The sequence below is a fragment of the Pholis gunnellus genome, assembly GCF_910591455.1.
Source record: "Pholis gunnellus genome assembly, chromosome: 4".
NCBI classification, from domain to species: Eukaryota; Metazoa; Chordata; class Actinopteri; order Perciformes; family Pholidae; genus Pholis; species Pholis gunnellus.
In genome coordinates this window covers 17,504,951-17,521,042 of record NC_136530.1, presented here as the reverse complement: position 1 = coordinate 17,521,042, position 16,092 = coordinate 17,504,951, and the positions used below count along the sequence as shown (strand labels likewise).

The window sequence follows — 16,092 nt, the reverse complement described above, 5'->3', positions numbered from 1 at the left end:
ACTTGAACCCTCTGACTCCGCAAACCGTACACAATCTTTCTTACCGTAAGTCCCTGACGTTAGTCCACACCTCAGTGTTACATTCACAGAGGATTTTTAAGATCTAGACCTGATGTAACTAACGTAACATGGAAAATACAGTTTCCATTTAAAAATAAACGTATTTCCATATCAGTATTTACACTGTCAAAGTGCTGTTGTAAATTATAATCTTTATTTACAGTCAGAACCAAATGCTGAATTAATTGTCCATACATATCATCACCATCACATCTTACTTTATATGTACATTTTTGACCAGTAAAATGATTTACCAAGACATCCTCTTAAAGATCCATGAAAGATTTTCAGGCGGTGATCGGTGTTGTAGCACACATTGTGAGGGGAAACGGAAGAAAAAAACATCATGTGTTGAAATAACAGTATGTGGTTCAGGATCACAGACTAAATTGAAGATGTCATAGATAGATATCAGTACTGAGGGTCTGTCTACATTGAATCATCAATTTACTTAAGAAAAGTCCACATTACCGTACCATTCTAAACTTCCACTTTTTCCAATTTAAAAGACAGTTCCTAGTTTTCCACAGGCTTTCTGAAAGATGAAATAAACACTTCAGATGACCATGCATTCTTAGAGATGTGAATACAGACAATATATATGTAGTTTAACCCCATAAAGTATCTGGCCATAGGTTGCAGGTCAGTGTGGAGCTCTCGACCACCGTTCTTGGTTGTGAACTGATCTTAACCACCACACTGTTGTGTTGCATTACTGAGGCAGATTGTGTATACGCCACTTGTCATTTGCACCCTTTGAGATGTTGTCAGTTTATTGATAACTGGTCACAAAAGTCATCAGTGCGTCCCCAGTCTTTTGAACATCCTCTTTATTTCTTGATCTGTCTGGAGCCGTCCTTCCATCCCCCCTTCACTTCGTTCACAAACGTCTCTCGGACTCTCTTGAGGCGGCTGCCCATCTCTCCCAGGTCACCGGGGACACTGCCAGCCTCGTTCCGGACCTGCCGCAGCGTCTGTGACCGCATGACCCGCTTCGAGGCGTCCCGACCGGCTATCTGAGCCTTGGTGATGGCGTAGGCTGTGATCTGGGCCGCCCGGCGAATCGGACGAGACTCTGCCAACTTCTCAACGACTTGGAGGTTGTTGAGGAGGTTAAATAGCATACGAGCGAGCATGTTGTCGAGTGTTTTCAAAGAACCTTGAAGCGTTAGCGTAGACAGCTAACTTAGATGAGCCCTGTAATGACATGAACGTGTACCGTTAGGTGTGGTTATAATCATCGACGGTAGCTTGTATATGGTCATGTATGTTGTGTGTATATTTCAGTAATAAAAAAGTTGACTGTCTTACTTCAGGTGACCCAGGTGAACAATAGGTTGGGTTGCAGTAACGCTAGGTGACATAACACACTGTAAAGCAAGGCTGAAGTTGGTTTCAGACTACATCTCTTTAAGTTCCGGCCTAAAGAATCGATCGGAATTGCCGAATATGAAGCTAACTTCATCATTGTGGCAAACGGTGTTCCGGACGTCTTTGCTAGTGACACCAGCAGGGGAAACACGTCCGGTTGTATCATACGTACTTCCGCTGTAGGCAACAGAGTGCTCAGCTAATTTCCCCTATTCGTGCCTCTACCATTCGAGCTTGGTGAGTTGAGCGCAGTCTTCTCCAAAATAAACCTTTGAACGTGGTGGAAGCGTGTGAAGTGGACAGCAGCCATGCGGGTGATTCTGTTGTTCCTCGTTACCGTGCTGTCTCTGAGCCCGGCGGCAGAGAGCGGAGCCGATAAGAAGAAGCTACAGATTGGCATCAAGAAGCGAGTGGACAACTGCCCCATCAAGTCCCGTAAAGGAGACGTGCTGCACATGCACTACACGGGCAAGCTGGAGGACGGCACGGAGTTTGACAGCAGCATCCCCCGCGACAGGCCCTTCACCTTTACACTGGCCACCGGCCAGGTGATTAAAGGCTGGGACCAGGGCCTGCTGGGCATGTGCGAGGGCGAGAAGAGGAAGCTGGTCATCCCCTCCGAGCTGGGCTACGGAGACAGGGGAGCTCCCCCAAAGATCCCCGGGGGAGCGACGCTCATCTTCGAAGTGGAGCTGCTCAGCATCGAGAGGAGGTCCGAGCTTTGATGAAGAGAGGATGGCGAGGAAAGCAACTTTCAAAACGTACGTTTTTTTTTTAATGCTGCTTTGGATGCAATAGCGAGATGCTCGTGCCCTATTACCCCCCCCTTCTCCCTCCGTGCATTGTGCAGGCCTACTATATTATTCCTGGAATACAACATGGCCTCAGCCCTCCTCTGAGACAATTTGATTAGATGAAAATCAAATTAGAAACCTCCACCACATAAGATACGAGTGGATTAGTACTCAAAGCACACGCAACAAGATTGTTTTTATAAATCAGAACCCACTTTAAGATTTTCATGAAAACAAACTACATTGTTATAATATTTATGGTCTGGATTTTTCAGTTATAGCCATCCAATGTATTCACATTAAGTAAAAAAACTTTAGGCAGTTGTATTGGTAGTGGTGGAGTCCGCCATTCCAGGGAGGGTTCACATTACCTTCATATTCTCAAGAAACGATGCATGTATTTAATCCACAAAACATGTCCACAAGACAAGGACAACATTTGTTTTCCAAAGACACAATTGCTGTTATTTTTATTGCATAAATGTTTTCATTTGCTTTCAGGTTCCAGGAGCTGCTGCAGCACTACTACTACTTGGGGATCATCTGACCTCTGATGAAGACTACATGGAAAATCTTGAAGTAGAGTTGACAACCCACGACGGAGCCACTGTCCTCCTTATTGTGCTCTGATTTTTAGGTCTGAAGTTATTATATGATACAAGAAGTGATGTATGGCCTTGCTAAACATTAGTAGACCTGACGGTGAGCAGCTAAACCCAGTATTTAGCTGCAGGTTGATAATCAAGTCATGCCCTGTAGTTTTATCCCTTTGTTTTCTAATCGTCTGTCATTTTTGTAAGAGGGTTTATTCATATTTTTACGTTTTTCCCCCAAAATAATTTAGTTTGTTAATTTCGTTAGAAGTCAGGCAGGGGATGGATTAAGATAAATGCTTTTGTTCATTTTAAATATTTGAATTATGATAATAAAATGTTCAACTTACAGGAATCTTTGTGGTCTGAAGTGGCTTCATTTATGTGTATTTTATGCCGTAGCTGTATGCCTCCTGGTTGTGGGAAAAAATACACTTCTGATGGCGCTGTATAATGGTGTATAGTTGGGTAGTGCAGTCTATAGTGCAGTCTATAAAACACTTGATGAATGATGCACTGAAGTATTCTGGTAATTACACCCTATAGATAGACTTTTAACACTTAATCATTATGTTTCTCAATGTACAACTTTGTGTACTGTTAGGGGCAAATACTGTGTGGGTACAGTTAGAAAACAAATAAATAAAACCCAAATATTATATTTTGCAAAGTATGAGGAAAATATGATTCAAATATCAGTAAATACATCTGTAAATACATATTTTACAATATCCGAAAAAAATGACAAAATGGTGAGTCAAACGAGAGGACCCGTGCACTTCAACAACAGCTAATGACAAAATGGCAGCAGCCAATGGAGTGGCACCACATCTCACAGCTCGGCTGCCAGCTCCATTAGTCAAGCGTTGTGACCATCGGCAATTTAATTGCTTCCGATTTTACATTTTCTTGTGTCAGCGACGTTTGTTGTGTGCATTTGACAAGAGCATGCGTTTGTTCAGTGAAAAATCCCAAAACACATGACGTATTTTATTTTATATTCAATGTACATCAAACAAAATCCGTGTCTCAAGAACACACCAACAGGGGGCGCTACTCAGTTAATGTAGATGTTGATATCAGCATAGATAAAATGTTCCACCCGGAGTTCTTCAAAGGACGGACACGTGAACCGGAACTAATGTAACGCTAACACAGTTGCAACCCTGCCGCGGACAGCTATCTGCCATTTCTTCACAATGTCTGCTAAATTAAACGCATTGGTCAGCGATTCGTACGTTGATGTTAGCCAATACAGAGATCAACATTTTAAGGTAAGTGTGGGAAACACCAGCCAATACCTGATGTGTGTAACGTCTACGTAACTATTTAGCTTTTAGCTAACAGTTAGCAACCGCTAGCAAACAACAGAGCGGAGGATTTCTTTGTCGCTTTAGATTCGAGGGTTATGGGGTTACTACAATGGTGCTTACTAGTGAAGTTACTCACATTAATTGTATTTGCAGGGTAACCGCTATGACCAGGAGAAGCTGCTGAAGCAGAGCCACACTCTGTATGTTGGAAACCTCTCCTTTTATTCCACCGAGGACCAGGTAGGAAGCTCTCATTCCGACTATTTGACCAAGCACGTGCGCACATACAGTACAATAATTCTGACTCTGTTTTTTTGCATTGCTCTCTGTGTATTGGCAACACCATATGTATTATGGTTACAATACAATATATTACAATACGGGAAGCAGGGCGATATATATATTGTTTAAAACGTAATTCTAGGAAAACATTTCATAGTACAAAGACCATACCACCACATGCAATCGTGCATACAATCTGAGAACATTAAAGTTGAATAGTGGGAGCTGCATTTGTAACGAGCACAGTCCCAGTAACATCTTAACATCTTCTAAAGTGGAACTGCTTCTTACTATCTCTTACACGATTCTCTCTGTTGTCTTCGTAATTGATGGGCAGGTACACGACATATTTTCCAAAAGTGGAGACGTCAAGCGCATCGTCATTGGCCTGGACAAAGTCAAGAAGACCGCCTGTGGATTCTGCTTTGTAGAGTATCCTTGTCAAATGAAGCATTGCACCATATTCGCAGCAAACGCACCTAAATATCAAGTCAACCACCTGCCTGCCTGGTGACTAACCAAAGAACACATGCATTATTCAGTTTTACCAATTTAGCATGAAGTGACCGTGTTGTGCAAGTTTTCAGAGCCTGCAACAGACCTTAACCCCGATCTGTACCAGATACTACACACGCACAGGTGCAGAAAATGCCATGCGCTTCATTAATGGCACGCGGCTGGATGACCGCATCATCAGGACGGACTGGGACGCTGGCTTCAAGGAGGGGCGGCAGTACGGCCGCGGCAAATCAGGAGGACAGGTGAGGATGCTGACAATTGTTGTTTAGTTAGTCCTTAACGCCCCCACAAGGTTCACACTGTGTCTGGTACTTGAAGGAGGGACATGGTGCGGTTGGCTTGAAGACATTTATTTTAAGCGTGATGAGCTGAAAGGAACTATGTTGATTGGCTAAAGGAAGGCCCCAACTTGAATTGGTCTTAAGTAGAGCAAGACCAATAAATCAACCAGGGCAATATATGGCCTGATATTAGCCAAATGCCAAGTTCAATTGGTAGTTCATGGAGGAGAGTGTCCTGAATAGGCTATAATGTTGTGGACGTGCTGTGAACAAAGCCCCTCACATGGTAGCACATGCAGGTTCGATGACATAATACCGTAATTGGCCGAAACTCAGAATAATATATAAGTTACATTTTCCTACAGATGTAAATATTAGCCACTGCTGGCTGGTAACTATACTATTATATTATTCTGTAATTTGTCATCATTTCTAAGTATGTGAGATATTGTTTGATAGATAAGTTATAGCCATAGACTACACGTCTTTTGAAACACACACAGAGCAACATATTGGTGATTCCCCGGTCTGTCACACCAGTCAGATTGTTACTGGAAATGATCTGATGGGAACTCTGAACGTTTTTTAATTTCTTAAATGAAAACCAAATCTGTGGGATCTTTATCAATATTTCTTATCTTATGTTTTTATGTTACAAAATGTCCATCAGGTTTAATATCCCATGCGCTCAATGCATTTTTCCTCTCTGCCAAAGATGCACTCCAGTTGGAAACACTGATCACTTTTGCATAAAACAAACCGATTGCAGATCAGCAGCTTCAATCCCAAAATTACTTGTGTGCGATTATAAAAATCCATATCTGTTAAACTCAAGCTTATATTAAAAGAAACCTGGAGGAGTCCCATTATACAAAATGAGACGGCATATTTAGTTTGGCAGTGTGTCCCAAAATACAGACCCAGAGCCAGCAGGAGTTCTCCACCAACACGGGGAAGCGATACCTAGTGATTGTAGAAGTTACTGATGTTAGGAGGGTTTTTAACGTATCGCATTTTAAATCACTGCTGGACTCTCAACACCCCGGTGAGGGTTTTATCATCCCGTCTACCTGTTTCTCTTTCATACATAAAAAAAGTTTTGGAAAACAATATTAAAGGACACAACATTACGGTGTTTTTTATTTTTTTTTATTTTTGAAATGGCATCTATTGAAATGGCATTCAAAGAAATCAATACACTCTCATGACATTTTAATACACCAGTATGATATTTAGAAAGTGATATCCCGTCCAAAATAAATTATGCACGATTAACCATGGCCTTTTGAAGAGACAGCATTACTATAGCGTGGCATTTGAAAAGGAAAGTCTATATTAGGCCGTTAACAAATACATAATATAGTCCAATTCTGTTGCAGTGGTAGACGATGAGCTTTCTGGCCGAGTCTAAATGAGGAAATGGAAATGTCGGACCAAGAACTTGTTTGTTGTGGGTGAAAAATACAGACAAATACCCTCCAGTATGTAACTTTAGGACAACCCCCTCCCTCTCTATTAAAGTAATGAAACATGTCTTATTTACTTGTACCCTGCGGTTGTGTTATGTTTCTTCTGTAGGTGAGAGATGAGTACCGGCAGGACTACGACCCAGCCAGAGGCGGCTACGGTAAGCTGGCTGCGCAGCATCGTTCCACAGAGGCTCGTAATAGTTTTTAGACTGAACCCCACCACAGCAGTCTGCCTGGACTACACAGAGCCCCCCCCCACTCAGTCCTGGATCAGATGAATTCTCCAACAAGGCGTCTACATGCTACCACAGATATTTTATCCCAGTGTCACCATTAAGACTCTACAGCAGCTCTGCATGGACCACTGGACCCCAGACATTAGCAGCTGTTATTTATTTCTTTTCTGTCCTTACGACCTCTCTGACTTGCTGCACCCCGACGTATAGTGTGATATTTACTGACGTTTTCATTATCCAGCGCGAAATCGCTATAAACCAATTCTGCATTCATGTGTCGAATATTTAGGCAACCGGACAAGATTTTGGCATCAGAGGCGTGCTGGTTTCTGATTTTAGTCTTGAGTTGTATTGACCAATCATGTTCCAGCAGGCTTTGGTCTAATGCAAGTAAAGAGTCCATGTGGAGAGCTAAAGATAAAGAACACATTGACCAAAAATGTCATCTCTGAACCCACCAGTTATCGCCTGACTATGATTTCGCTTTTTCTTGGTTAAAAATTAGCTCGTAAACTGGCCACCATGAGAAACAGTCCGGCCGTGCATGATGTCTCTCAACCCCCAACTCCAGTCTCGCATCTCAAGATGCTAATCGGACTGTAAGCAATGAGCAGCGCACGGAAAAGGAAGTCCTGGCCTGGATGTCCGCTGGCTGCACCGCAACCCCAGAGGTGCAACCCCAGAGGTGTAGCCCCCTTGCCCCCAGAGGATGATCCGTATTCAGACTGATGGGTACGAAGATTGTCCTGCTCATATAGATATACCATCGATTTCCCCTTCTGGCTGGGAAAGGCTCTGATAGCATGTAGTGTCTGGGTTGATGATGCGTCAAATATCAAGACGGAGTGATCATGTGCACTCTCCATGTCTGGTAAAATGATAATCTGCTGAAGTAATAGAAAGGAAGCATTCTGTTATCTTACTGATTTCTATGAATGAGACTTTGTCCTTAATTGGGTATACTTTTTTAAATAAAGTTTTTTTGTTTGTTTGACGAGTGACACTTTTTTTTTTTCTAACCATTGTCAGAGATCTGATAATACAACGGTTTGCTCAAGTGTGTGAATGTCATCTCTGGCTTTTCAGGGAAGATTAATATTATACATACATGCATATCAGAAAATAGATCAATAGGTTAAACCTGCATTAATACCTTTTTTGGCCACTTGGGGAAATGGAAACAAGCTGCAAACACAACCCTGACATTGACACCATGCTTGTTATTATCACCTTATTGATGAACGGTTGCTTATTTTCACATCCAGCGGACACAAAGCAATGTGCGTATTAATTTGGAGTTGTTTGTAGCCACTTGACAATTTTAAATGTAATATTTGCTCTTTTTAGTTTGATCTTGAGTGAAATAGTAGTTTCTCTAGCCGCAAAGTACTACGACGCTGGTGAGGGCTATGAGAGTGAACCAATACGGTAAAGTAGAGGGCAATAAATCCAAACCAATAAGCTGTAAGACACTAAAACTCTATCAAACGTTGTCATCCCATCCATTATTAATATATTGATTATAGCGAGTCATTTGGCATCTCTTCTTCTTGAAGGATCAGTTTGCCAGCAAGACATTTTCCTCTTTGAGATCAATGAAGAGTTGTAACTGTCTAAGCAATTAATTTCACATCACATAAAGACCAACAAGCCCTTTATGTCTCTCTAATTGATCATTTTCTCTCTAAATCAGATTTAAGGTTCAATACGACTGTCGATGCAACCTTCTTACCTCATGAACTCGGTGTCTTCCTCACGAGATGAAAGCTTTGCTGGTATTAAACACCTGTTGTAAAATGCTGAAATGTTAATGTGCAAGGGTGGAGCTGTCATTTTGGAGGTCAAAACATCGCAACAATAAGGACTTTTGGGAGCTTTCCAGAGTTCAGTGAGCAGACAACCGCTCCTGTTTCTTTGCAGTCAAGTAATAAAGAATCATGATTATACTGGTGATCATCTTGCTGAGCAGTTGGTCACGGCTCTTTTCCTCGACAATCCTCGTTCCACTCGTCATAATGAACGTAGTATCTTGGCAGTTTTTAAGCAGTCAGCTGGTCTCTTATCTCAAAGTGAGCTGTAGTAGAGAAGTGAGGAGCAGAGCAGAATACTAAGCAGATGAAATTGGCTCAGCACATTTTTGCATTATATTCCCACCACTAACTCCTGCCATCAGCCACTACACTTTATTCTTAATCACATCGTCTGCATGCATCATGTTTGGAAAATGAACACAAGATGGCACAAGAGTAGGTGGAGGGACAGAGAGATGTGACAGTCGTTCTCACCTTGATGAAAGAAACTTCCATTTGTAGCCGGTTGGGACCTTCATTAGCATTAGGAACATTAAAGCTGGGCTAGGCTGTTCATCTTTGGCATTATTGGGCAACATTCCATAATAACCTTTCAGCATGTTGTAATTCAAGTGGTATCACAGGCAGTTTTCGTAAAAAGACAGTCCTCATCCTGCAGTTCTCTCTTTGTCCTAAGCCCCTCCCACCAGACAATCAGGGTCATATATGCATGGGCTTCATACAGTAACCTGTCATTCATTTAAACATCATCCTTCACACAGTAACCTCTATATAGGGGCAATTCTATGAGAACGACTGCTTTCTTAATTTGCAAACTTGTGGGCCTGTAAACCCCTTTGAGACGACATGCTGTGATCCAAGGTTGAGCTAAAATAGACAGAAAATGTTGCTTATAGTTTAGCATTCTGCAAACTGTAGCCGAGACATTATCATTGTTAATTCATATTGTCAAACTCTCTTTTTGATACACCCGTCTGCCTTTCTTGGGTTGCTTTGCAGTTTAGGCAGTTGTTGCCAAGGCTCCAATAGCTACTTTTTCTGCAGGATTTTCTGCCGAATCAGGCTTTCAACATCTGAAGGAAATGTGCATCTGCGTTTGTATAACAGCCAATAGGAACGTCCTCTCTCTGAAAAGAGCTGGGATTGGCCAAAGTCTCCCAACACGTATTAGATTTAGGAGGAAAACAGCCAAGAGGAGGTACAGACATCTAGTTTAGACTCAGCCCACTTGAATTACAATATGCTGAATGTCTGCCCAATGATGCCAAAAGTAAACTGCACAACCCATCTTTAACACAAAAGCTATTAGAGAAAGGGGACCTAGGATCATAACCCTGTACCTCTTACTCCCGAAGCAGGAATCATTCCATGACTAACAAGCCCTCTTTTCTCATATCCTCTAGTAGAGCCGTGATTCCCAACCAGGACCACTTGTACTCCAAGTGGTACATTGGAGAGATTGGAGAGTAGCAACTAATCTGGAAACATTTAAATTATGATTTGATTTCAAATAAGTGCTTTAGGAGAAAATAAACATTCAAATACGATTACAATTTGTATGATGGTGGTCTTTTGTACATTTATTGTCACATTAACCAATAAATAACTGCACAGTAACACCGCGTACTTGAGTCAGACCTCGAGCCCTGTGTTGCAGTGTGAATGCATGAAAACTATTAAGCACAAGAGCAGAGAAGTCACAATAGTTATCTCAAAGTAATTGTGTGTCAAAAAGTCTGTCCCTCCCCTCACAGCCCCACTCTCACTTCCCCTGCATTCTCCATCCATCCACCAGATGCCCTCAGACTTCCCACCTGTCCCAGTCACCTGACTCTCTCATTCACCTGTTTCCACTTCCCCTCATCTGCCCTGCAGTAAATACCTGTCTGATTTCCACTCATTCCCTGCCAGATTGTCAGTGTGTCTTATGCCTTAATTCCCCTGATCCTGAATCCATGCCTGCTCTATTCCTGCTTTTTTTGTGTTGCCTGCTCCTGACCTGCCTAGCCGTCCTGCCCCTCTTGGATTTGTTTGAACTGTTGGGACTGTTGCCAACCTGTAAGCCGGTTCCCGACCATCGCCTTGAGGAAATCTCCCTTTATCCTACCTGCTTGCCTGGTACGTATTTGTCTGCGTTTGAGTCCTCCTCCATTCGTTGCCTGAATTATCGAATCATGTCACTGCTAGAGAGTAAGCTAAAAGATTGAAATAATGATCTAAATGTTATATCATAATATAACATAATCAGGATCATCAGTTGAAAGAGACGGATGACAAAAGGTCTTGTTTCTGCCACTACATGTGTAGTAGTAGTATCCGTAGTGCACACTTCACCAAACTGAGCGAAACAACATCCACTTTTATGAAGATACTCTTTCAAAATCAGTTGAACCGAACACATTTGGAGCTTGACGAATGGGGTCAATGAAGGGGTATAGTTTCGCTCACTTGACAGGGCTGTGGAGGTACGAAAAAAAAGGTTAGGAACCACTAGAGCATACACAGGACGCAGAGATTTAAAAGGTAAAAGCAAGCAGAATTATAGGACACGGTTTGTCTCCTCTGCACAGACGAGGTGGACACCACCACCGCTGTTTAAGGCCCTTTTTATTACACTGTGAAGGAGCTGAGACCTCAACTGCTGAAAGGACTGTAAAAGGATGTCATTATATCCTCAATACCAGAAAATCCATAAAAGCTCTTTGCATCCAAATGATATGTGTTTGACATTTTGTGCGAGCACGGGGATTTATCCACTTCCATTTCTTCTGCAGCAGAGGAGGCGTAGCACATCGAGGCTCCAAGCTTGCCCCACATGATACGGTTCTCGCACATTTGCAACATTAGCCGTTATCATAGTCTGGTTCAAAAAGTCAAGATCAAATGGGGTCAAGTGAGAATTAGACAGTGCCAAGGCCAGACCCAGAATTAACGAGAGGTTTATGCAAAGTGCTGTTTGGAAATATGGAAAGAAACGCCTTGACCCCCCCCAGCTTTGTCTCACTGAGGAACTCATTACTATGGCAGCCTGTCATTGGCCGCTTCCAGATGATGCAGTTAGATAATGATCCCCCATTACAATGAAGAACAACAGCTCTCTCCGTCAGCCTTAAGCGTGGGGATACTCCCCAGCCTTGTCATTAACTCATATTAACGGGCTCTTCATGGATAAGCAGATTTAACACACCAGCATGAGCTCACTCATGTCAAGTTGTTCAATCTCCTCTCATGTACAGTACTTTAGGTCCGGATCATTTTTATGCAGGTTTGGGGCAAACCTCTTTGTTTCATTTAAGGGGTATCATTATGTACTGCAGACACTGATATTATAGAGTATAGTGACCTTTCAACTTTATGGCAGCTCTAGGAAGTTCCCTTCTGTGTTTTAATGGGACAATTTTATATCTGATATTGCACACGTTTTATCTGCAGCAACTTTACTCGCATCTCAACGACTACCATAGTTTTTGGGCTGTGCAGTGATTGGTCAGCAGAATCAAGGTTACATCTTATTGAACTCCCTGGATAAAACATAATCACATGTACAAAAAAAGGTTCCATAACTGTGCATGTTATGCATTTAGTCATAATCCAAATTCTTTTTTCTGTCACCTTGTAGTGTAAGTGTTGTGTTTTACACAGTGAGGTGACGATTGTGAGAGATGCTTTCTGACAAAGAAAAATACATTTAAAAATAATGTTGAATGTATAAGACCTGTGAACAGACCTTGAAGTGTAAAATCAGTGGAGTATATCTCATATTTTTGATTTAATAAGCTAACATTTAGATTCACAGTATGTGTCATATTTTGTCTTTTAAAATGCTATGTAGTGATATTGTCTTCTCATTGTCAAAATCACATTTTAAAAGACATTTCATCTATTTAAACAGATAAGTCTTGTGTTTGAGATAGTTACGTATTTTATACAGTAAAAAGAGAAAAATGAATGCGTCTAAAACTGAATTTGGCAGTTAAACAATACAACACGCTTTCCCTGATGGACAAATAATTCCATCACCATTCACCAGTGTTAGGAGAGACATTAACCTCCTCCATATATATGCTCCAGCAGAATAACAGCCAGTGGCATTTCAAACAGTCCAGTGACTAAACATGCAGATTTCATATTATTTAGGGGGATCTCATTACAGCAAAGTAATTTACTCCTCTGTGATGGTTTGGAAACACATCCACGCTGAAGAGCTGAAGCGTTCCCATAATGACGCTAGATTAGCTTGACATTTCGCCATAGGGGAAGTATTTGTGGGAAAAGAGCAGCTTATCTGGTGGCCTGCTTTGCATTCAGCTAAAATGTGAGCGTTCGTATCAGCCTCGATTGAGAACGAGCAGTGTGGTGTGATGAGGCTGAAGAGGACTCACTGAAGAGGATTTGACAGGTAGGAGCTCGGTGTCGAGGCTTAAAAGGCACCTCGTTCTTCCACAGAGATGCAGTTGTGCGGTGTTTCATCATCTGTGGTTTTATTTCATCTGTCATCCCATACACCATGAAGGGGTAATGCAGGCCACATGAGAACACACATTTCATGTCAGGGAAAATAATGGCAGGACTTCAACACCATAAAATCAATGCCAGGGAACCGAGATATGAAATATCTTCCCTGACCTGGACTGGTAAAAACTGCTTTTATTTGGTTTTCAAGAAAATGTGAAACATGTGACCTTTTGAATAGGAAAATGTTGCATGTTGTTGCATTTCCACTTCAGGTATGTGTATTTTTGTAATTTTGTGTGGCTGATGACGTCGACAGGTGCCGTTGTTTTCCTCAGTCTGCTGAGCGACGCTAAACGAACAGGAGGGAAGTTGTCTCATTTATATGTCCTGTGTGCAGGTGAGTGAAAAAGTCCAAGTTAAATGAGTCTTGCTAAAGAAACATATTGTTTTAGTAGCTGAGTAACCAGGAAATAGATTTCTGTAAGGATATGCTAATGTGGGCCTGTGTGAGTGAGGAGCTTCATTTTGCGGTGTGCCGTGTTCGTAAAGATGGCGCCGCGGTAAGCTTTGTTCTTAATGTCAACGTCATGTTCATCACAAGTTTTATTTTTGGCTTCATGAACATTTCAGTTGTAATATTTTGCTATTGTGCAGCACTTTGAAATAAAGAAAAAGTTCAAGTTAAAACTGTAAGCTCATTCACTGAATGTCCATATACTAACAATTAGCAGAAAGCTAGGTTTTTATGCACATTTACATAAGGCAACTTAGAAGTGTAGCAGTTGATGCTATTTTATTTTGGTTAACTGAGCCAACAGAACTTATAACTCAGTAAGTACACTGACTGGAATGTGGAAATAGTGATTGTATTATCGTCAGTTTTTTTGTAGGTGTTTTTCACTTGAGATATACCAATAACATGTATGTATAAATCATTTCAAATAGATTTGTTTTGCATATGGTGAATAAATTCATTCTGCTGAGTGAGGCTAAACAAACAGGAGGGAAGTTGTCTCATTTATACGTCCTGTTTGCAGAAACTATCATCTGTCTATTTGGTACCAGTCGGTACCTGTAACACACCAGCAACCCTCCAATTTCTGCGAGGTAAAATAAAAAAAATGTCAATAGAGTCTGGTAGCTTTGGCGAGAGCATAGATAACGGTTTCTGTTTACCGGTCGGAAACATAGACTGTATAGATGTCTCACGCAAGGTAAACCGGCAAGAATATTCTAAATATAGCGTTAAACTTGTAAGGACTTAACACAAGCGCAACAGTTCCCCTTTGTATCCGTGGTTAAATCACTACAGGCACTATGACTTCCTCTGGTGTGGAGGACTGCTGTTGATTCAATTTATTTTCCTCCACTGACTGGGTGTAGCCAGTGAGTATGAATCCCATATCCAGGATAGTTTCATGTGAACATACATCAGAATTAAACGGCGCTGTCCGTTTGGACAGCAGCTCCAACTGTGCACTATCCTTTTCCATGTCTTGTTCCGGCTGAGAGAGCCTGTCTGTCATCGCTGCTGGACTGGTGAAGCTCGCAGGTCGTTATGCCTCATAGACCTCTCGGTGGGAGGCTCTGGCCCTAATATCACGCTTCAGAACGCGCTCAATACCCCGCAGCTTTCTGGAGAACTTCACCTCATCCTCGGTGCTCAAACAGTGCCTCGATACAAGTGTTCCTCCTGCATGCTCACTAAAGATCAATGTCAGCCGAGTGAAACACTTACCAGTCCAGGTTTTCCAGTGACAGACTTCCTGTCAAGCTGGAGGCTAAAAGTTTCCGCCCCAGTGTTTTTGCTCTGATAGGCGTCTTAAAACATAAAACTCTAATCATAATCTTTTGGTAGAAACAACTGTCACGCTTGGGCTCCTCTTGCTTGAACCACAAAGCATCTGGTCCCTTCAGCAATAGTGTTAAGGCTAATTGAACACAATTATAATTACAGCAGAATTTCTTCGGTCTGTTCCAATTTAGTACAGTCCATTTCCTGCCTCTGATCGATCCCCTTTTTTTATACCCAGTGGTACTGATGATTGTCTGTGAAAAGCAAAGAATAGTTTGAAGATCCAAACTTTATGACCTCTTTCTAGCTTTCTCTCTCTCTCTCTCTCTTCTGAGTAAACACCAGTGAGCCATCCATCACTTAAGAATAGAGAGATCACAGGAGTCGAGATATCTTTTCTTTTGGAAGACATTGTATTTTACAGTAAATCTCTGTTGAAAGTCTTTTGAGGAATGGAAGGATGGTGCAGTATGTCAAGGTAGGCTCAATCTTACACTCCCCTTCTCTTTACAACTGAGGAAAACATTACAGGCTTTGGTTTATACTTGACTTTATGACTGGTTCAGATCAGTTCACCAAAATTAGTTTTCTCACGCACTTCTAGTGCCGTCTGTCAATGCTAAGGTTTAGACGAATACATCCCTGAGATTTCGGCCTGTACCCCAAACAGTGGATGTCAATGAAATTTAATTTCGTTCCAAGATCTCAACATCTGTCCAATCGTTGGACTTTTTTTAAAATTCAATGAAAACTGTTCACAGCTAGGTCTATTGATTATCCAGAGTAACCACTGATGCATTGTTTCTGAGAAGATAGATTGCCGTTCCAAATTCTAAATGTAATATTTTAGTGGTGTGAGCACTAAAAACATAATTTCCTTTACATCCATTGTACTGGGGTGGAGACATTGGAGCATTGGTCATTATGTCAAACACATGTTTTTCTGATAAGCTACCTCTGTGTATGCTGGCTAACCGTAGCCCCTCTGTCGAAAAATGAACAGGATTTATCCGTCTCCAACACAACACATGGGCCCTTTTTAAAACAAACAAATTAGAGCAATAATAAACTCTAACTGGATTCTATTTAAGATGGTCTTCCGCTTTGAAATGA

The 16,092-nt window shown here is 41.6% G+C and overlaps 3 protein-coding genes across 4 annotated transcripts; 2 read left to right on the top strand and 1 right to left on the bottom strand.

Annotated features, from left to right (window-relative positions):
* Nucleotides 1-205: 205 nt before the first annotated feature.
* On the bottom strand, nt 206-1,494 carry LOC306695187 (protein NCBP2AS2-like). The gene is made up of 2 exons (XM_079158361.1): nt 1,372-1,494; nt 206-1,257 (listed from the first exon to the last, which is right to left on the bottom strand). The coding sequence occupies exon 2, from the start codon at nt 1,194-1,196 to the stop codon at nt 891-893; it is 306 nt and encodes a 101-aa protein (XP_079014487.1). The 5' UTR covers nt 1,197-1,257; nt 1,372-1,494; the 3' UTR covers nt 206-890.
* A 105-nt stretch (nt 1,495-1,599) lies between these two features.
* On the top strand, nt 1,600-3,169 carry fkbp2 (FKBP prolyl isomerase 2). The gene is made up of 2 exons (XM_079158608.1): nt 1,600-2,192; nt 2,727-3,169. Exon 1 carries the CDS (start codon nt 1,740-1,742, stop codon nt 2,154-2,156), a length of 417 nt encoding a protein of 138 aa, XP_079014734.1. The 5' UTR covers nt 1,600-1,739; the 3' UTR covers nt 2,157-2,192; nt 2,727-3,169.
* A 782-nt stretch (nt 3,170-3,951) lies between these two features.
* ncbp2 (nuclear cap binding protein subunit 2) lies at nt 3,952-7,916 on the top strand. Of its 2 annotated transcripts, XM_079157262.1 has the most exons (6): nt 3,952-4,092; nt 4,285-4,371; nt 4,751-4,845; nt 5,036-5,174; nt 6,792-6,840; nt 7,424-7,916. In XM_079157262.1, exons 1-6 carry the CDS (start codon nt 4,018-4,020, stop codon nt 7,519-7,521), a joined length of 543 nt encoding a protein of 180 aa, XP_079013388.1. In that variant the 5' UTR covers nt 3,952-4,017; the 3' UTR covers nt 7,522-7,916. The 2 variants fall into 2 exon arrangements, with proteins under 2 accessions (XP_079013388.1, XP_079013389.1); XM_079157263.1 differs by having other exon boundaries at nt 6,792-7,916.
* Nucleotides 7,917-16,092: the final 8,176 nt, after the last annotated feature.